Raw genomic sequence first — 22,280 nt, forward strand, 5'->3', positions numbered from 1 at the left:
GAAGTAGAGGTGTTTATGTGTGTTAACTTAGAAACATAGAAACATAGAAAATAGGTGCAGGAGTAGGCCATTCGGCCCTTCGAGCCTGCACCGCCATTCAATATGATCATGGCTGATCATCCAACTCAGTATCCTGTACCTGCCTTCTCTCCATACCCCCTGATCCCTTTAGCCACAAGGGCCACATCTAACTCCCTCTTAAATATAGCAATGAACTGTGGCCTCAACTACCTTCTGTGGCAGAGAATTCCACAGATTCACCACTCTCTGTGTGAAAGGTTGTGTGTTGAAGTTTTCAACCACCTCTATTTAGGAGCTGTGAATGTATACCGGGGCATGCGTACCACTTTGTTTCCTGAAGTCTATCACTAACTCCTTTGTCTTGCAGACATTGAGAGAAAGGAGCTGAGAACGCATCCTTGCTGAGCACCAGTATTGAGGATTATCGTAGAGGATGATTTGTCAACCTTCAACACACTAGGGGCAATTTACAGCAGGCAATTAAACTTCAACCCTTCACAACCTGCGCATCTTTAGGACGTGGGTGGACACCAGAGCACTCGGGGAAAACCCATGTGGACACTGGGAGAACATGCAAACTCCACACAGAAGGCATCCAAGGTGAGGATGAAACCTCAACCCAATAGTTTGCTTTTACATGGAGCATCCATAGAACTTTGTAGAAGTTAAGAATATAAGGCGTGCTCAAACAATAAGATCTGAGTGGCACAGATGGTAATGAGAACAAAACAAGTTCTTTGGACTAATTTTCAAATAATCACTGATTTCCACGAACAGATTGTATCTGCCATAAATAAATTCCAGTCAATCTGCAGAGGTTGAACTTTAAGCAAAACAGAAAGAACTGGAGGAAATTAACGTTAGTTCCGGGGATGTTCCCACCCCAAGTTTATCTCCTGCTGTACTATATAAGAGATACTACACAATGCTCATAAGTTCAATCCGTGTCCCGGAGTCCCCAGAGCAGAAAGAAGGAAGGCGAGATCCAGCAAGATGATGAAACAGCTGCCCATCTATAACCCGGTATGAAACTCTTATAGAAACTTACAAAATTCTTAAGGGGTTGGACAGGCTAGATGCAGGAAGATTGTTCCAGATGTTAGGGAAGTCCAGGACAAGGGGTCACAGCTTAAGGATAAGGGGGAAATCCTTTAAAACCGAGATGAGAAGAACTTTTTTTTCACACAGAGAGTGGTGAATCTCTGGAACTCTCTGCCACAGAGGGTAGTTGAGGCCAGTTCATTGGCTATATTTAAGAGGGAGTTAGATGTGGCCCTTGTGGCTAAGGGGATCAGGGGGTATGGAGAGAAGGCAGGTACGGGATACTGAGTTGGATGATCAGCCATGATCATATTGAATGGCGGTGCAGGCTCGAAGGACCGAATGGCCAACTCCTGCACCTAATTTCTATGTTTCTATGTTTCTAAACAGCAATCCCACCCTGTCGGACGGACCCTGTTGTTGTTTTGTTCATTGGTTGTTTTCCCTGACAATGTCCGCGGCGATTATTTCATTGTTTCTCCCACTTTTTAGGATATTGAGTCAAAGGCTCAAATGGGGATGAGGGTTTGGGTGAGGTTCTGGGTTAATTGGAGAAGTGTGGGAGGGCTGGGGAACGCAGGGAGTAGGAGCAAGGGAGCGAGGGGAAGGAAGAGGAATTGAGAGAATGGAAGATAGTGAGAGAGAAGAGTGTGAGAGGATGTGAGAGATGAGGTAAGGGAGTAGGAATGAAGGGAGTGCGGAACAGAGAAAGCTGGGGAAGATTGAGAGGGAGTGGGGAGAGCGAGAGGAATGTGAGGAAGCATGAGAGGGTTTGAGAAACGGACTGGGGAGAATAGGAGGGTCTGGGGAGCATGAGAGTGAGTGGGAGAAATTGGGAGAGCGAGAAGGATTGGGGCAAGTGATAGAGGTTGGGGAGAGTGAGAGAATGATATGCAATCTTCCTATGATCTTTGCTATGATCTTTGGTATTCAGCAAATCCTAATATTGTGAATAAAATATCAATGAATGCAAAGGCTGGCAGGACAGGATCAAGGATTCCGTTTAGTTCAGGAGCAACCTTTTTTACATAAGGGGCCAGGACCCTCCGAGTAACAACAATTTGTTTTGTTAGGTTTACATTTGTGTCTGCTAATGGACAATAGGTCCAGGAGTAGGCCATTTGGCCCTTCGAGCCAGCTCCGCCATTCAATGTGATCATGGCTGATCATCCACAATCAGTACCCCGTTCCTGCCTTCTCCCCATATCCCCTGACTCCGCCAAACAAACCACGATGGAGAAGGTGAGGACAGCCTCTACGATGCCCATATAGAAATGGATCATCATTGCCTGTGGCAGATTGTACTTCCTCAGCTGCCGTAGGAAGTACATCCTCTGCTGTGCATTTTTGACTGTGGAGTCGCTGGTAGCCCCCCCACTTAAGGTCCTTGGAGATGATGGTTCCAAGAACTTAAAAGACTCCACAGATGTGACTGTGGTGTTGTTGATGGTGAGTGGGGTGAGCTCTCCTAAAGTCTACAATCAATTCCACTGTCTTAAGAGCACTGTCAGAGTCAGAGTCAGAGTCAATTTAATTGTCATTTGGACCCCTAGAGGTCCAAACGAAATGCCGTTTCTGCAGCCATACAATACACACAAATAGACCCCAGACACAACATAATTACATTTTTACATAAACATGGAAGGCCAAATAAACTTATCTCTCCACTGCACTCTCTCCCCCCCGATGTCAGAGTCAAAGTCATAGCCCCCGGCTGGCGATGGCGATTGTCCCGCGGCCATTAAAGCCACGCCGGGTGATGCGAGGTCGCACACCGGGTCTTGGTGTTAGAGACCCCGGTGTGCGCTCGCAAAGTCCCGCGGCCGTTCCAGCCGCGCGGGGCAGTGATGTAGGCCCCGCTCCAGGAGCTCTTCAACCCCGCAACTCGGGCGGGAGAAGTCGCCGTTGCAGGAGCCCCGAAAAGCGGTCTCCCTCCAGGGATCCGTCGGCTCCCGGTGCCGCCGTCCGCAAACCCGCAGCAGCAGCCTCCGACTCAGCAGCAGCGGCAGCAGCAGCAGCAGCAGCAGCAGCGGCAGTGGCAGCGGCAACGCTCCTCCACCACTCCACCCGCTCCGGTCTCGGCCAGCTCCGCGACGGCAATGGTGAGTCGGCACCAGAGTCCCCGGCTTCTTCCCGTTGGAGGCCGCTCCTCGTTGCGGCCTCAACGACACCTGAGACCCGACGAGAAAAGGTCGGGTCTCCAGTGCAGGGAATGATTCAAAAAGTTTTCCCCCCCCCCCCCACCCCCACCCCCATCCCCCCACACACACACACCCAACATAAAATAACAAAAACTACATGAAAACACAGACAAAAAATAATAAAATGCGGACAGGCTGCAGAGGCCGCTGCTGACCAGAGCCGCGCAGCCTACCGGATACGCAATGAGCTCTAGGTTGTTGCAATGGCACCAGGATGCCAGCTGTGACACTTCCTGTCTGTAGGCAAATTCCTCCCCATCCTGGATCAGTCCAATCAGGGTTGTGTCGTCCGCAAACTTGAGAAGCTCGGCAGAGGAGTCTTTGGAGGTGCTGTCATTGGTGTAGAGAGACTAGAGGAGGCAACGAAAGCTGTGGGAGCATGCGTTCATGCGTGCGCAACTGATCCGGCCCAGCATGAAGTCGCATTTTGCCCAATCTGGCCAGTGACCAAAAATGAGTTTGACACCCCTGAACTAGACCAAGCATGGACCCGATGGGTCCCCCTCCCCCAACGCAATATTCCCCCAGTAGCAATCACCTATACACAACGCTGGATGTTAAACTGCCGATCCCAACCCAGCAACCCTCCCCCAACTACGCAGGCGTGGCTGATGAATGCCCGTTGTGATGCCAGAGATCGCCATTGTACGCGTGTCAAAATGGCGATTTCAAAATGGCGGCGGGCCCAGGTTCCCTGAGACATGAAAATTATTTCAGGGTTTCCGCAAGGGTAAAAAGGTTGAGAAATGCTTCTGTAAACACTGACTCTTTGGGATAAAATGAGACTTTTATTATTCTAAGTATATTTGTTCCTCTTTCAGGTAATGCCCTTTATTGGGAAAATAGTGCGCGGACTTCAGGATGGGAAGATAGTGATAATTCAAGGACAAGTGCCAGAAAAAGCTATAAGGTAACATAGTTAGCAGTTTGGTAACATGCGGCTGTCACTCTACTCAACAACGTACCTCGGTGACTGCCAATCACCACCCCCCCCCCCCCCCCCCCCCCCCCGGACACTTATTATTATTTTTTTTAATTCAAATCGTTTGCTATGTCGCTCTTCAAGGGAGATGCTAAATGCATTTCGTTGTCTCTGTACTGTACACTGACAATGACAATTAAAATTGAATCTGAATCTGAATCTGAATCTAAAGAGTGTGACACCTTCTCCCACCAACAGTCCTGGAAGGATTTTATATTACATTTTACTAGTTTCCCTAGCTCTGACAACTCCCACACCATTTGACATCTTCTTTGCTAAAGGAGCAACAGCAATTTATCCATTTTCTCCAAGCTGACATGCGTCTATTTCTTCCCACCACTTCCCCTCCACCTATATTCCTTCCTCTGGCTCAACAATTCGCAACTCTACAATCCTCATGTTTCACACCATCCTTTTTTCTCATCTTTGGTCTTTATGGAACAATCAGTCTATTAATACCCTCCTTCACCCGTGTTCACCTATTACCTGCCACGCTATATCCTGTCCTTTCTCACTCCGAGCTTTCTTCCCCCTCCCACACCCACACGATCAGTCTGTAGAAGGCTTGACCCAAAATATCACTAAGCCATGTTCTCCAGAGATGCTGCCTGCCCCGCTGTTAATCCAACACTTTGTGTCATTTTAACTGACAGGTAGATACAGGTTTAGTTTATAGTTTGGAGATACAATAGACAATAGATAATAGACAATATATAATAGACAATAGGTGCTGGAATAGGCTATTCGGCCCTTCGAGCCAACGCCACCATTCAATGTGGCTGATCAGCCACAATCAGTAACCCGTTCGTGCCATCTCCCCATATCCCCTGACTCCACTATCTTTAAGAGCTTTATCTAACTCTCTCATGAAAGCATCCAGAGAACTGGCCTCCACCGCCTTCTGAGGCAGAGAATTCCACAGACTCACAACTCTCTGTGTGAAAATGTTTTCCCCAATCTCCATTCTAAATGGCTTACCTCTTATTCTTAAACTGTGGCCCCTGGTTCTAGGCACCCCCAACATCGGGAACATGTTTCCTGCCTATCCAAACCCTTAATAATGTTATATGTTTCAATAATATTTCCTCTCATCCTTCTAAATTCCTGAGTATACAAGCCCAGCATCTCCATTCTATCAACATATGACAGTCCCGCCATCCCGGGAAGTAACCTGGTGAACCTACGCTGCACTCCCTCAATAGCAAGAATGTCCTTCCTCAAATTTGGAGCCAGAAACTGCACACAATACTCCACGTGTGATCTCACTAGGGCCCCGAACAACTGCAGAAGGACCTCTTTTCTCCCATACTCAACTCCTCTTGTTTTGCTCCTATACTCAACTCATCACTGCCTGCTGCACCTGCATACTTACTTTCAGTGACTGATGAACAAGGACCCCCAGATCCTGTTGTACTTCCCCTTTTCTAAACTTGACACCATTTAGGTAATAATCTGCCTTCCTGTTTTTGCCACCAAAGTGGATAACCTCACATTTATCCACATTAAACTGCATCTGCCATGCATCTGCTCACTCACCCAACCTGTCCAAGTCACCCTGCATCTTCATAGCATCCTCTTCACAGTTCACACTGCCACCTAGCTTTGTATCATCTGCTAATTTGCTAATGTTACCTTTAATCCCTTCATCTAGATCACTAATATATATTGTAAATAGCTGTGGTCCCAGCACCAAACCTTGCAGTACCCCACTAGTCACTTCCTCCCATTCTGAAAGGGGCCCGTTAATCCCTACTCTTTGTTTCCTGTCTGCCAATCAATTTTCTGTCCATATCAGCACCCAACCCCCAATACCATGTGCTCTAATTTTGCCCACTAATCTCCTATGTGGGACCTTATTAAATGCTTTCTGAAAGTCCAGGTACAGTACATCCACTGGCTCTCCCTTGTCCATTTTCCTAGTTACATCCTCAAAAAATTCCAGAAGATTAGTCATCCTGCTACTGCTATCCAAATATGCCGCTATTTCATCTTTTATGATTGACTCCAGCATCTTCCCTACCCCCGATGTCAGGCTAACTGCTCTATAATTCCCTGTTTTCTCTCTCCGCCATTTAAAAAAAGTGGGATAAAATTAGCTATCCTTCAATCGACAGGAACTGATCCTGAATCTATAGAACATTGGAAAATGATCACCAATGCGTCCACGATTTCCAGAGCTACCTCCTTAAGTACCTTGGGATGCAGACCATCAGGCCTTGGGGATTTATCAGTCTTCAGTCCCATCAGTCTACCCAACACCATTTCCTGCCTAATATGCATTTCTTTCAGTTCCTCCGTCACCCCAGATCCCCTGGCCACTAGTACATCAGGGAGATTGTTTGTGTCCTCCTTAGCGAAGACGGATCCAAAGTACCTGTTTGTACAAGTTCGGATCCAAAGTACAGCACGGAAACCTTCGGCCCACCGAGTCCGCCCCGACCAGCGATCCCCGCACATTAGCACTATCCTACACACACTAGGCACTAGGCAAATTAACCTACAAACCTGGAGAGTGGGAGGAAACCAAAGATCGCGGAGAAACCCACGCTGGACACAGGGAGAACATGCAAACTCCATACAGACAGCACCCGTGGTCAGGATCAAATCCAGGTTTACGGCGCTGTAAGGCAGCAACTCTACTGCTGCGCCACCGTGCTGTCCCTGAAAGGGAAGCTTCCAAATGACCTCCCTTCAATAACTATATTAGATACAGGTACATTCTTCAAATGGCAGTCTGCCTTTGGGAAACATCCACATCCTAGCCAGAGCTATTGCTGGTGACCAAAGCTATGTGGGAGTTATGAGTGTCTCAGAGAAGCTGATTGATTGAACTTTGCTTTGCAGATTTGAAGTGAACTTTGTGTGCAGCAACTCCAAACATTTGGACATTGCTTTTCACTTCAACGTGCGTTACGATCAATCCACCGTGGTCTGCAACACACTGGAGAATTACAATTGGGGAACTGAAGAGATAAAGCACCAGATTCCCATCAATGCCAGATCCTACTTTGAACTCATCATTAAAACATGCAATGATCATTTCCAGGTATGTAAGCTAGCTCCACAGTTATAGTCGCACCCTAACCTTGGCCTGAAAACCTGTAACCTAGAGCGGGCCAATGGATTAAGTTTAGTTTTATTATTATCGTCACATGCACAGAGATACAGTGAAAATGTTTTGTTTGTGTGTTGTTCCATCAAATTCGATAATACTACACATGAATACAATTATGCCAAACACAAGTACAATAGGTGGAGCAACTAAAAAAACATGGGACCTCAGTACTTTTGAACATTTAGATCAATACCATCAACACGGGGCTAATGTTGATGGGCATCTTTGCCAAGTTGGGCCAAAGGGCATTTTACCTTGCTATATGACTTTATAACTCAAGTCAAGTCAAGTCAAGTCAAGTTTATTTGTCACATACACATACGAGATGTGCAGTGAATTGAAAGTGGTAAACACAATCATAACACACATATACCTTTACATAATAAATAATGGAAGGAAAAACGTTAAGTAGAGTTAGTCCCTGGTGAGATAGGCGTTTACAGTCCGAATGGCCTCTGGGAAGAAACTCCTTCTCAACCTCTCTGTTCTCACCGCATGGCCGAACCGCCACTGGACCATCCCCGTCCCTACCGAGTGCCTCTCCCTCGTCCGGGGGCGGCTAGAGATGTCGGGAGTCAGACTGGAGCAGCGCTCCATACGCACGGCCAGCGCGGAGAAGCAGCGCTAACTCCAGCTCAAATCTGCCTGTCCCGTCGGGTTAATCTACAGTCATGGACTGACGGGACACAAGAGAGAGTCAAGAGAGTCAAGAGTCAATTTAATTGTCATTTGGACCCCTAGAGGTCCAAACGACACCAGGCCGGAGCAGTGAAGTTAGCGCTATTTCTCCACGCTGGCTGTAAGCCTGGGCTACCACTCCCTTCTGACTCCCGTCAGTCCAAGGCTGTGAGTTAATCCCGGCAGTACAGGCAGAGTCTGGCTTTTTTCTAAGTAACACGGATGTTCTCTTCTTCCACAGGTCTCTGTGGACGGGCAGCATTTCCTGGAGTACAAACACAGGTTGCCCATGATGAGTGTCGGCACCCTGAATGTTACCGGAGATGTTCATGTGAATGCCATCACCTTCAAAGAACCAGACGTGGGTATCACACTGTTTACTTACCGAGCACAAGCCCGGTGTGGAAGGGCAGAGACTGAGGCAACCAGACCCATCACTCGTGTTTAGCACTGCCTCTGCTAACGATGGGAGTTTGGTTGCAAATTTGCACAGGCTGCCTCCTCACACAGCAGGAGTACACACATAGGAGGCCCAGATGGTCTGGCATCCAAATTAGTAGGCCATTTGGCCCCTCAAACCTGCTGCCCCATCTCTAAATGAGATCAATGCCAACCTGCTCTTAACTTCAACCCCACATCCTTGCCCACTCACGGTGACCTTCCACACCTCAATCCTCAAGATCCTCTCAACCTCAGTCTTAAACATATTCAAATAATCTGCTTCCACAGCTCTTTGAAGAAGAGTTTTAAAGACTCACAGAGAAAAGAAAGAGTTTAGTTTAGTTTATTGTTACGTGTACTGAGCTACAGTGAAAAGCTTTTGTTGCGTGCTAACCAGTCAGCGGAAAGGCTATACATGTTTACAATTGAGCCATCCGCAGTGTACAGATACAGGACAAAGGGAATAACTGAGTGTAAGATAAAGTCTGATTAAAGATAGTCCAAGGGTCTCCAATGAGGTAAATAGTAGTTCAGCACTGCTCTCCAGTTGTTGATAGGACGGTTCAATTGCCTGGTAACAATGTCTGGCCTTGTGTCGGACTTTATTTGAATGCATTGGGTTTTGACTTTGTTGAAGAATCTTACCAACATAGGATACGGTCCAAATGCAGATAAATGGGAAGAGTGTGAATGGGCAATAAAAGGTTGGCATTGATGTGGTGGGTCAAAGGGCCTGTTATTGAGCTGCGTGTCTCTATAGTGTTCATTTGCCTTCTGATTTTGGACTGGACTACTGCCATGTGTTTCAAGAGTCCGAAACCCTTTCTTTGGATTTCACAAGTGATGCCAAGTCCAATTCATTCATGTGCTTGGAGAACCTATACCCTAGAGTTTCCCGCCCCTCCCCCCCTGTTCAAACACCTCCTGGGATTTATCACTCCCAAAATGTAACCCCTCCCAGCCCCACAACACTCTGAGGCATTCATTCACCTTGAGGTCTTCCCTTTTGTCCATCCCCGACCCGGCTCCAAACTTCCTTAAACCCCTCATCAATATTATGACTTCCACCAGTCCCTGCACACATCAAACGTACCAGGTCCTGCACTTGCAATCTTCCCAGAGAGTAACATTGAACATAGAATACTACAGCACAAGATTAGGCCCTTCAGCCCTCAATGTTTGTGCTAAACATGATGCCAAGTAAACTAATCCCATGTGCCTACTTGTAATCCATATCCTTCCATTCCCTGCATATCCACGTGCCTGTCTACAAGTCTCTTAAATGTCACAAACTGCAAGAAGGTGGGAAGACTTGGTACAAATGGTGTGTTTTAAGGTCTGCCGCAAAGTACCAAGACTCCACATCCCGTTTGCTGCATTTGGACAAGGAATGTAGAACATAGAACAGTACAGCATAGGAACAGATTCTCCAGCCCACAATGTCTGTGTCAAACACACCAGAACCAACTCTTATCTATCAACACATAATCCATGTCCATCCATTCCCAATCCAAAAGTCTTTTAAATGCCAATATCCATCTGTTTCCACCAGCTCTGGCAGTTCCAGCCACTCACCACCCTCTGTGTCAAAAATCCTCTTGTCTTTGTCCTTGGTTGGATTTCCAAATTAGTTTGGCTATTCCTCTCTTCTGGGTCTTTTACTAAGGAGAGCTGGGAAAGTTGTTGAACCTTCACTGTCCTGTGTATACAGGTACCATAGAATCATACAGCATGTAAACAGGCCTTTTGACCCAGAGAGTCCACACCAGACATCAACCACCCAGTTGCACTAACACTACATGAATCCCGTTTTATTCTCCGCATGTTCTCATTAGCTCCCACTAGGTTTTACCACTCGCCTACATATGAATGGCAGTGACCATGTAACCTATCTACCCGCGTGTCTGCGGGAAATAGAGAGAACTGGGGGATTGGTTCGAACAGGGAGAACATGAGAACTCCACACAGACAGCTCCCGAGGCCAGGACTGAATTCAGGCCTGCGGGACAGCGGCACTACCAGATGCGCCAATGAGATCTCGTTGATCGCCGCTCCTGCTCAAGCAGGGGTTACCACTTATCTTCCCGGCTGATGCAAGTCATGTGATCTCAGTGGGCATTTTATCTTCAACACAGCTGTCTGCTTGCAGGAAAGCAGCGGGAGAGATGGTTCGAGTCCAGGGTGTGGTGTTAGGTAGATTTGGAAACCTGGGATGTCAGGCTAAAGTGGTGTTCACTGGATGGGTACTAAGGAACATCACAGTCACACGTGGCTTGGCCTGGCACATGTTATTATTACCTTATCAGTCTGAAGAAGGGTCTCGACCCGAAACATCACCCTTTCCTTCTCTCCAGAGACGCCGAGTTACTCCGGCATTTTGTGTCTACCTTCTTAATACTTTTATGAAATTTCCCAAGGAAAATTTGAAACAAGTTTATTCATGGATAACCCCTTGAGATGGACAGTCATCTCGTTTTCGAGGGGGTCCAACATAGAACATACAGCACAAGACATAACATACATAGAGGCTCTCATTGACCCACCTTCTCACACACCAATCCCAAAACCCCTCCATCCCCACTTGTTATAGTTTATAACAATTGTTAATTGGCTTTACATATCCAATAATAACAATAGTTATGTGTTACAGCATAATGTTGATGCACAATACCATATACCACCTATCAACATTATTACATGATATATTATTTCATGATATTGTGACATAATACAATATAAGACCTTGTTACACTATGCAATACAATAATACATAAGTGTAATGGCCATGCATATACAATAGTTATGCCAAATGATCACACACACAAAATCAATTCCTTGCTGCCTCATAGTGTTTCTTAGTGATGGTATCCAGTGTTTTGTGGCTTTGTTTAAGGGGTTTGCCAACCCATGGAGTAAGTACTAACATTTTATGTTATTGTTTTACAGAGCACACCTGCCCCAGTGACTGTGTCTAATCCAGTAAGTATTTGTTCAAGAAAGAACTGCAGATGCTGGTAAAATCAAAGGTAGACACAAAATGCTGGAGAAACTCAGCGAGTGTGGCAACATCTATGGAGAGAAGGAATAGGCGACGTTTCGGGTCGAGACCCTTCTTCAGACTGATATCAGGGGAGGGGGTGAGACAAAAGAAAGTAAGCGGAGACAGTGGGACTAGTGGGAGAACTGGGAAAGGTGAAGGGATGGAGAGAGAGAGAGAGCAAGGGCTACATGAAGAGGTTCTAATAGCACCCCTCGTTCTGTTGTTTGCCATTGTTTAATTATTTCCTCATCATTTTCTCCCTCCCGTTTAATTTTATTCCAACATATAACCTACAAATCCCCCCTCCCCTTCGCTCCCTTTTTCCCCTTCTCATCCCTGTGCCCCATTTGGATGCTCCCCATTTCTCCCTTTCCCCCTCCCTCCATTCCCTTCCACCTAGAGTCCTGCATCTGGCTTCACACTTCATGCCCCTTCTGTCCTCATCTCCTAAACACACACTTTATGTAGTTTTGACACAATCATAGGGAAAACATGCAAACTCCACACGGACAGCTCCCAAGGTCAGGATTGAAATCATTTTCTCTGGTGTCAAGAGGCATCAGCGCCAACTGCCACACCACAGTGCCGCTACATTTTATATGAATCATCGCACAGCCTTTATGAACTCACACACCCTCTCAATGATACAACGTGATTAACTCTCTCCCTGGCCCCAGCTCTCCGTATTGCTGTCATCTTCTCCAGCCCTACAGGCTTCAGCTGCCCACACTGTTGAGCTCATTGCTCAAACTCAAAGTGGTGGGCGGCGCGACTCTCGTCAGCAGCGGCCTCTGCAGTCTGTCCGCGGTTTATTATTTTTTGTCTGTGTTTTAATGTAGTTTTTGTTATTTTTTGTTGGGGGGTGTGTGTGTGTGTGTGGGGTGGGAGGGGGGGGGGAAACTTTTTAAATCTCTCCCTGCACTGGAGACCCGACCTTCTTTCGTCGGGTTTCCGTTGTCGTTGGGGCCGCAACGAGGAGCGGCCTCCAACAGGAAGAAGCCGGGGACTCTGGTGCTACGACTCACCGTTGCCGTCGCGGGGCTGGCCGAGTCCGGAGCGGGTGGAGCGGTGGAGGAGCGCTGCTGCTGCTGCTGCTGCTGCTGCTGCTACCGGAGAGTCGGAGGCTCCAACGGCAGGTCTGTGGACGGTGGCACCGGGAGCCCGCGGCTCCCTGGAGGGAGACCGCTTTTCAGGGCTCTCGCAACAGCGACTTCCCCCGTCCGAGTTGCGGGGTTGAAGAGCTCCTGGAGCGGGGCCTTTACAGCACCACCCCGCGAGGCTTGGAATGGCCTCGGGACTCTGCGAGCGCACGCCGGGGGCTCTAACACCAAGACCCGGTGTGCGACCTCGCATCACCCGGCGTGGCTTTAATGGCCGCGGGACAATCGCCATCGCCAGCCGGGGGCTTTGACTTTGACTCTGACATCGTGGGGGGGGAGAGTGCAGTGGAGAGATAAGTGTTTTTGGCCTTCCATCACAATGATGTGATGGATGTTTATGTAAATTATGTTGTGTTGTTGTGTCTTGGGTCTATTTGTTTGTAATGTATGGCTGCAGAAACGGCATTTCGTTTGGACCTCAAGGGGTCCAAATGACAATTAAATGTATCTTGTATCTTGTATTGTGATGGATATCTTGGGTCATTCCTTAGGTTGTTCCGTACAAGGCCTATATCGGAGCCATCCGTCCACAGCAGCTGATAAAGATTGTTGGGACTGTGAACACCAATGCTACCAGGTAAGTTCTGACAAGTGTCTTCAACCTGAAACATTAACTCTCTCTCTCTCTCGGTAGATGCTTCAGTTGTTCCAGCATTTTCTGTTTTCTTTAAGCTCTGTGTGTGTGTGTGTGTGTGTGTGTGTGTGTGTGTGTGTGTGTGTGTGTGTGTGTGTGTGTGTGTGTGTGTGTGTGTGTGTGTGTGTGTGTGTGTGTGTGTGTGTGTGTGTGTGTGTGTGCGCCTCTGTGTGTCTCCGTGTGTGTGTGTGCGTGTGTGTGTGCGCCTGTGTGTGCCTCCGTGTGTGTGTGTGTGTGCGCCTGTGTGTGTCTCCGTGTGTGTGTGTGTGTGTGCGCCTGTGTGTGTCTCCGTGTGTGTGTGTGTGTGTGTGCGCCTGTGTGTGTCTCCGTGTGTGTGTGTGTGTGTGCGCCTGTGTGTGCCTCCGTGTGTGTGTGTGTGTGCGCCTGTGTGTGTCTCCGTGTGTGTGTATGTGTGTGCGCCTGTGTGTGTCTCCGTGTGTGTGTGTGCGCCTGTGTGTGCGCCTGTGTGTGTCTCCGTGTGTGTGTGTGTGTGCGCCTGTGTGTGTCTCCGTGTGTGTGTGTGCGCGTGTGTGTGCGCCTGTGTGTGTCTCCGTGTGTGTGTGTGTGTGCGCCTGTGTGTGTCTCCGTGTGTGTGTGTGTGTGTGTGCGCCTGTGTGTGTCTCCGTGTGTGTGTGTGAGAGACAACTGTGGCCCAGCCTTAAGAAGAAAACCTCTCATGTGAGCACTTCAATCTTACCGGTGTCTCCCATGTTTATATCTCGTTACGTCTGCGTCAGGTTGTGCTCAAACCGTTTCTGTGAAATAACTTTGAATCTTTGAATATGTTTTACTAACATTCTTAGTTTAACCTCGTGCATAAAGTCTGTTTCAAAAATCCTGAGTCTTTTTTAAACCCAGAATAATCACCATCTCACCCATTGGGGCAGGTTAGGAGATTATGAGAGGCATCTATCGACTTCTTCTTGTCTTCTTCTATCAAATCTTTCTGCAAAGTGGTGACCAGGATGAGAGTTTATTTAAAGTGTGTAAGAATTTCTTCTCACAGAGGGTGATGAATGTCCAGAGGTTTTTACCCAGGAGGTTGCGAAGGTTAGATTGTTGGAGGAGTTTAAAAAGAAGATGGATGGCAAAAGATTGATGAGGGCAGAGCTGTCGGTTCTATATGTGGATTTCAGCAAGGCATTTGACAAGGTTCGAGATGGGACGGTGCTCTGGAAGGTTAGATCGCATGGGATTCTAGGAGAGGCTAGCTGACTGGATGGAAACATTGGCATCATGGAAAGAAGCTGATGGTGATGGTGGAAGTTTGCTTTTCAGACTGTAGGCCTGTGACTTGTGGTGTGCCTCAGGGTTCAGTGCTGGGCCAATTACTGTGTGTCTTCTATATACAGGGACCTGAGGGGTAGTTTTTTTACACAAAGGGTGGTGGGTATATGGAACGAGCTGCTGGAGGAGGTAGTTGAGACAGGGACTATCATAACCTTGTAGTAATTCACTAGTTGTGAAGAAAATGATCTTTATTGGCAGATACAACTGTTAAACAAACGCACGGTAAGTGAGAGCTCTGAACTTCCCTAGCAAACGCCCGCCAAACTCAGTCACGTGATCATTTTACCTCTCTGACGAGGGTTCGATCCATAAGTGGCTCAACCACCAGATGGCGCCACAATGTTTAAGAGACATTGGGCCAGGTACATGGATAGGATATGGTTAGAGGGATATGGGTCAAACACAGGCAAGTGGGACTTGTTGATGGGGCATGTTGGTCGGCGTGGGCAGTTTGGGCCGAAGGGTCTGTTCCCACACTGTATGACTCTCTTCCCTCCAGTCCCTCTCTCAATTCCTCTCACGCCTCCTCACATCTCCTATGACTCTGTGATTCTATACATTTTTGAAAGATTGGGGTACTGAGGGCACAAAATGCACGATGAAGCTATAAAAATACAAATGGATTACTAAGGTAGACAAAAATGCTGGAGAAACTCAGCGGGTGAGGCAGCATCTATGGAGTGAAGGAATAGGCGACGTTTTGGGTCGAGACCTTTCTTCAGACTGATGTTGGGGGGAAGCGGGTAAAAGAAAGGAAGAGGCGGAGACAGTAGGCTGTGGGAAAGCTGGGAAGGAGGGAGTGGAAGGAGGGTAAAGCAAGGGCTACCTGATATTGGAGGTCAATGTTGGGATGTAAAGTCGCCAAGCGAAATATGAGGTGCTGCTCTTCCAATTTGCGGTGGGACTCACTCTGGCCATGGAGGAGGCCCACAACAGAAAGGTCGGATTCGGAATGGGAGGGGGAGTTGAAGTTCTGAGCCACCGGGAGATCAGGTTGGTTATTGCGAAGTGAGTGGAGGTGTTGGGCGAAGCGATCGCCAAACTTGCGCTTGGTCTCACCGATGTAGAGCAGTTGACACCTGGAACAAATGTCTAATGGAACAAATTACTAATGTCCTCAAAACAAATTACTTACCGTCATAGATGTTTTCTTTTTTTCAAGGTTTTCCATTAATCTGATGACGAGCTGCTGGGATAACATTGCCCTGCACATCGATCAAAGATTCAATGAAAATGCCGTGGTGCGGAACAGCAGAATCCAGCAGGAATGGGGTACAGAGGAGCGAGCTTTGCCCTTCCTCCCATTTGTGCCTGGCCAGACGTTTGAGGTACGTCATCCTCCTGGGCAGGGCCCAGGCTCGGAGTTTGCAGGCGTGCTGTAGATTAGGCGGCTGCCCTCGAGTCAGCAGCGTTTACCCTGGTAACGCTGTTGTTGACTATTTCCAGCTCGGGAAAGATATCCAGAGTGTGGTAACCGTACCCTTACGGTATTTAACCTGAAACGGTAGTCCTTGTGCAATTGTCACAAATAAAAAGGGCATCACGCTGGTGCAGCTAGTAGAGCTGCTGCCTCATAGCACCGAAGATCTGGGTTCTATCCCGACCTCAGGTTCTATCCATGCAGAGTTTGCACCTTATCATAGAAACATAGAAATTAGGTGCAGGAGTAGGCCATTCGGCCCTTCGAGCCTGCACCGCCATCCAATATGATCATGGCTGATCATCCAACTCAGTATCCCGTACCTGCCTTCTCTCCATACCCCCTGATCCCCTTAGCCACAAGGGCCACATCTAACTCCCTCTTAAATATAGCCAATGAACTGGCCTCAACTACCCTCTGTGGCAGAGAGTTCCAGAGATTCACCACTCTCTGTGTGAAAAAAGTTCTTCTCATCTCGGTTTTTAAAGGATTTCCCCTTATCCTTAAGCTGTGACCCCTTGTCCTGGACTTCCCCAACATCGGGAACAATCTTCCTGCATCTAGCCTGTCCAACCCCTTAAGAATTTTGTAAGTTTCTATAAGATCCCCTCTCAATCTTCTAAATTCTAGAGAGTATAACCAAGTCTATCCAGTCTTTCTTCATAAGACAGTCCTGACATCCCAGGAATCAGTCTGGTGAACCGTCTCTGCACTCCCTCTATGGCAATAATGTCCTTCCTCAGATTTGGAGACCAAAACTGTACGCAATACTCCAGGTGTGGTCTCACCAAGACCCTGTACAACTGCAGTAGAACCTCCCTGGTTATCCCTTTAACCTTGTGGGTTTCCTCTGGGTGCTATGGTTTCCCCCCACATCCCAAGTATTATGTGTTTGTAGATTAATTGATATCTGTAAATTGCCCCGTGTGTGTGTGTGTGTAGGAAGTGGATGAGAGAGTGAGATAACATAGAACTGGTGATCGATGGTTGGCATGGACTCAGGGCGGCTGTTTCCATGCTGTATCTCTGAACTAAACTAAGAGATCATTCTTCATATCTCACCATGGCATTTTGGTTATTAGTAGCAGAAATTGAATGAGATTCAGTCAATGATTCCATGACACTCAATTGTCACTTCTACCTAGGTACAGTGAAATTATTTGTTTTACATACACTTTGGTAAAATCATATGGTAGATCTCACAAAGAGTTGCCATGTTTCTGCCAAAGTTACAAAAAGTTCAATGACCAGTCTTACCTTTTTGAAGTGGCGAACAAAGCTTGCGGTTGCATGTGGCCCCCTCACTGGGTCCCCCGATAGTCTTGGCGGTCCCCTGCTGGGACCCCCTGTGTTCTCAGTGAACAGTCCACTTTGTTCTCGTTTTTTTTTGTTGACTGCCACCCAGTCAGCGGAAAGACTAAACATCAAGTTCAAGTTGAATTTCACATTTATTGCGCCAATTAAGGTACAGTGGAATTTGATTTACCATACAATCAAAAAGAGCACAATACACAATAGAATATAACATGAACATCCACCACAGTGGAATCAACATTCTTCACTGTGGTGGAAGTCAATGACGTTCAGTCAAACATGATTACAATCAAGCCATCCACAGCGTACAGATACAGGATTCTGGGAATAACATTTGGTGAAATTCAGATACAGTTCAGTAAAGTCAGATTGAAGATAGTCTGAGGGGTCTCCAATGAGGTAGATAGTAGTTCTGGACCGCACTCTAGTTCGTGATCAGAAGGTTCAATTATTTAATAACAGCTGGGAAGTAACTGTTCCTGAATCTGGCGGTATTCGTTTTTCACACTTCTGTATCTTTTGCCCATTGGCAGAGGGTAGAAGAGGGAGTGACTGGGATGAGACTGATCCTTGAATATGCCGGTGGCCTGGCCAAGGCAGTGTGCGAAGTATAGATGGAGTCAATGGAAGGGAGGTTGGTTTGGGTAATGGTCTGGGCTGCATCCACAATTCTCTGCAATTTCTTGCGGTCTCGGATGTAGCTGTTCCCAAACCATGCTGTGGTGCACCCTGATAAAATGTTTTCTATGACTCATCAGTAGAAACTGGTTAGAGATGTTGGGGACATGCCGAACATCCTAAGCCTTCTAAGGATGTAGAGGCGTTGGTGTGCTATCTTGGTCATTGCTTCGATATGCCTGGACCAGGGCATGTTGCTGTTGATATTTACTCCTAAGAACTTGAAGCTTTCAACCTTTTCTAATTTGGCGTCGTCAATATAGGTGTACCGCATTGCTTCCTGAAGTCGATCACAATCTCCTTTGTCTTGCTGACATTGAGGGAAAGGTCGTTGTCTAGGCACCAGGTTACGAGGTTCTCAAACTCCTTCCTGTACTCAGTCTCGTCAGTATTTGTTATCCGGCCTACTGATACATGATACAATTGATACAATTTATTTGTTGTCATTTGAACCTCATTGAGGTTCAAACGAAATGTTGTTTCTGCAGTCATACACACAAGAAAAAGAACCAAGGCACAACACAATTTACACAAACATCCATCCCAGTGAATCTCCTCCTCACTGTGATTGAGGCAAAGCCTTATCTCTCCCCTGCACTCCTCATTCTCCTCCCGATGTCAGAGTCAAAGCCCCCGGCTGGTGATGGTAAGTGTCCCGCGGCCATTAAAACTGCGCCGGGTGATGCAAGGCCGTGCTCCGGGTCTAGGTGTTGGAGCCCCCGGCGTGCACTAGCAAGTCCCACGGCCGTTAAAGCCGCGCCGGGCGATGTAAGGCCCCGCTCCAGGTAATTTTCAACTCCGCAACTCGGGCGGGAGAAGTCGCCGTTGCGGAAGCCCCGAAAAGCGGTCTCCCAGCAGGGACCCGCGGGCTCCCGGTGTCACCGTCCACCAGACCTGCGGTTGGAGCCTCCGAATATCTGGGGTCGGGTCGCAGCAGCGCGCCAACACTGCTCCTCCCGCTCCGAACTCGGCCAGCTCCATGATGGTAAGTAGGTCCGCAGCTCCGCGACTGTAGCCCCAGGTCGTTCCGGTTGGAGGCCGCTCCACGGTACTCGGCCCCAACGACAACGGACACCCAACAGAGAAAAGGTTGGGTTCTCCGTGCAGGGGAAATATTTTAAAAGTTTCCCCACCCCCTGCCCCCCACACACATACCCAGTTAAAAAAAAAACTCTTTAAACTACATTCAAATGAGACAAAAATTAAAAAACGACAGACTGACTGCAGAGGCCGCTGCGACGTGAGTCGCGCCGCTCGCCCATTCAACTGCAGCGGTGTCGTCTGCGAACAATGTTTAGGGTTGGAACCCTTCTTCAGACTCAAAGTCCGAAGAAGGGTTCCCTTCACAGATGCTGCTTGACCTGCTGAGTTATTACAGCACTCTGTGTTTTGTTCCAAATTCCAGCATCTGCAGTTCTTTCTTTCTCAAGAAAATGTTCTTTAATAAGTTAAAAGACTTTTATGATTTATCTGTAATTCTTTCTTGGCAGATGCAGATCATGGTTCAATCAAGCTGCTACGCAGTCTCTGTCAATGGAAGGCACCTCTTCAACTACAACCACAGGCTGGAGCCCCTGAACCAGATTAATAAACTGGAAGTCCTTGATGATGTCAGCCTTTCTTTTGTGCAGTACTAATGTTTTGAAGTAAACAATCTGCTTTATCCAGAAAACAAAATCAGCATAATCTTCCCAAATTCTCATTTTTAACCCTCTACTTATTTGGTGATCAATCCTCTAGATTGCTTATTGCATCTGAACCAATCAGAATAATGTAGCATCATTAACCCCAGCTTACTGTATACTTTATATTAACACCCACTTCCTACATTAAGTAGTCTTGGAAGCGGTAGTGATGAACTAACAACCTGCTGTACCGCTCTGCTATATGTTATAATTAAAGATGACTTAAACTCAAGATCCGTGGTCTTTCCATCATTTACAAATCCATAGTTGAACATCCATTTCACATCAATCAACGCATGGGTGAAGGTGAGGAAATGTATAATAAAATTGCTCAAATGATAAGTTCTTGTGTTAAGTTGCAAGAGGAGAGCTTGGAGTTGGGGCTTTCAGAAATACATGCCTCCACAAAGAAATAAAGAACAAAGAACACACACACAGGAGAACAGATGGCTTATCATAACATGGAAAGGTTGATCTGAATAGGCATATCTTTATTTATTGCTTTGAAGCAATAATCATGCTGTGAGAAGTAACAGTTGGTTTAGGTTGGTGTTTATAATAGAGGTTGTTAATAGTGCGGGTGACACAGGGCCCTCAGTAGGAAATAGAGTCATGCAGCGCAACAACTGCCCCTGCAGCCCAATTCATCCATGCCAAGACTGTGCATGAGTGTGCATTCACCCTATCTATTCCCCCTCGTAATTTTACACACCTGCAAGATCAACCCAACTTTCTACACTCCAAGGAATAAAGTCCTAGCCTGACTAATACCTTCCTATAGCTCAGGTCCTCATATCCTGGCTATATTCTTGTAAACCTTTGCTGAATACTTTCCAGTTCAGGCCAAAGGCTTTTCTGACAAGAGATTTAAGTGATATCCCACAAAGACAAAACTCTCTGGCTGTTGCCTTGTGTTCGCAGCCAGGGGAAAGTTCTGTATGATTCTAAGGTCCATCAAAACTGAACTCAGTGCAATGGTTACAGTAAATGCTGTTGAATTCCCCACTAAATATTTAATTAACTCAGTCCCAACAGTGTAGAAGGGGACTGGGACTTGCTTTTATTATCTTTGAGAGATCATTTTGGTGAGTTTGCAAGCCATTACTCCATTACAGGAAACAGACCTAATGATGGATAGGACAGTCAAAGAGGGTATAGACTAAAGATAAGAGGGGAGAATTTTAAAGGTGATCTGAGAGACATGTTTTTCCACAGAGGATCGGTGATTACCTGGAATGAGCTGCCAGAGCAGTTAGTAGCGGTAGATGCAATTACAATGTTTAAGAGAAATTTGGACAGGAAAGTTGAGGATTATGAGCCTAATGGAGGTAAATAGAATTATAGATAGGCATAACGGTGGTATGGATGCGGTGGATTGAAGAGTTTATTTCTGCTCTTCATGATTCTATGAATATTTGTTCTATCGCAACTTGTTTCAGTGATTGCATCAACATCCCAAGTTCATGAAACATGCATGGTCAGCTGTTGAGATATTTGACCATCAAGAAACACATTATTAACCACGTTCAGCATCTTTGACATTCTATTATCACAAGAATTGCTGATTAGTTGCTTAGAAAAGTTTTAACACCCCTGCCATGGCTACCTGGAATAATAAAAGAAACTGACCGGAGTATCAAAACAAAATCAAAGAATTAAATAACATGATATGATAGTAATTATTGGATCATAAAGTAGATGTACTTTGCATTATGACTTAATAAAACTCAAAGCAAACATTTACTGCCCCAGCCAAGCCCTAAACCTCCACAATAATAAATTGTTGGTGGATTCTTTGGAAAAATAAATAAATAATGTTTCGGTCTGGATTTATGCCAGAAATGATTCAAGATTCAAGATTCAAGATTCAAGTTTCAAGATTCAATTTAATTGTCATTTGGACCCCTTGAGGTCCAAACGAAATGCCGTTTCTGCAGCCATACATTACAAACAAATAGACCCAAGACACAACATAATTTACATAAACATCCATCACATCGCTGTGATGGAAGGCCAAAAAAACTTATCTCTCCACTGCACTCTCTCCCCCCCCCCCGATGTCAGAGTCAAAGTCAAAGCCCCCGGCTGGCGATGGCGATTGTCCCGCGGCCATTAAAGCCACGCCGGGTGGTGCGAGGTCGCACACCGGGTCTTGATGTTAGAGCCCCCGGCGTGCGCTCGCAGAGTCCCGCGGCCATTCCAAGCCGCGCGGGGCGGTGCTGTAAGGCCCCGCACCAGGAGCTCTTCGACCCCGCAACTCGGGCGGGAGAAGTCACCGTTGTGAGAGCCCTGAAAAACGGTCTCCCTCCAGGGACCCGCGGGCTCCCGGTGCCGCCGTCCGCCAGACCCGCAGTTGCAGCCTCCGAATCTCCGGAGGTCGGGCCGCAGCAGCAGCAGCAGCAGCGCTCCACCACCGCTCCACCCTCTCCGGACTCGGCCAGCTCCGCGACGGTGACGGTGAGTCGTCGGCACCAGAGTCCCCGGTCTTCTCCTGTTGGAGGCCGCTCCTCGTTGCAGCCCCAACGACAACGGAGACCCGACAAGAAAAGGTCGGGTCTCCCGTGCAGGGAGAGATTTAAA

General features: G+C 47.2%; 1 protein-coding gene across 1 annotated transcript; it reads left to right on the top strand.

Annotated features, from left to right (window-relative positions):
- The first annotated feature begins 631 nt into the window (after positions 1-631).
- LOC129714188 (galectin-4-like) lies at positions 632-21,355 on the top strand. The gene is made up of 8 exons (XM_055663703.1): positions 632-1,044; positions 4,085-4,173; positions 7,090-7,291; positions 8,280-8,399; positions 11,426-11,458; positions 13,171-13,256; positions 15,766-15,931; positions 19,506-21,355. The coding sequence occupies exons 1-8, from the start codon at positions 1,015-1,017 to the stop codon at positions 19,650-19,652; spliced, it is 873 nt and encodes a 290-aa protein (XP_055519678.1). The 5' UTR covers positions 632-1,014; the 3' UTR covers positions 19,653-21,355.
- Positions 21,356-22,280: the final 925 nt, after the last annotated feature.

The sequence above is a fragment of the Leucoraja erinacea genome, chromosome 38, assembly GCF_028641065.1.
Source record: "Leucoraja erinacea ecotype New England chromosome 38, Leri_hhj_1, whole genome shotgun sequence".
NCBI lineage: Eukaryota > Metazoa > Chordata > Chondrichthyes > Rajiformes > Rajidae > Leucoraja > Leucoraja erinaceus.

Excerpts from the sequence above, each read along its gene's own strand:
- LOC129714188 (XM_055663703.1), top strand. The coding sequence starts at position 1,015 with ATGATGAAACAGCTGCCCATCTATAACCCG. Across the intron at positions 1,045-4,084 it reads AGCTGCCCATCTATAACCCG|GTAATGCCCTTTATTGGGAA; the intron begins GTATGAAACTCT and ends TTCCTCTTTCAG. Across the intron at positions 11,459-13,170 it reads CAGTGACTGTGTCTAATCCA|GTTGTTCCGTACAAGGCCTA; the intron begins GTAAGTATTTGT and ends GTCATTCCTTAG.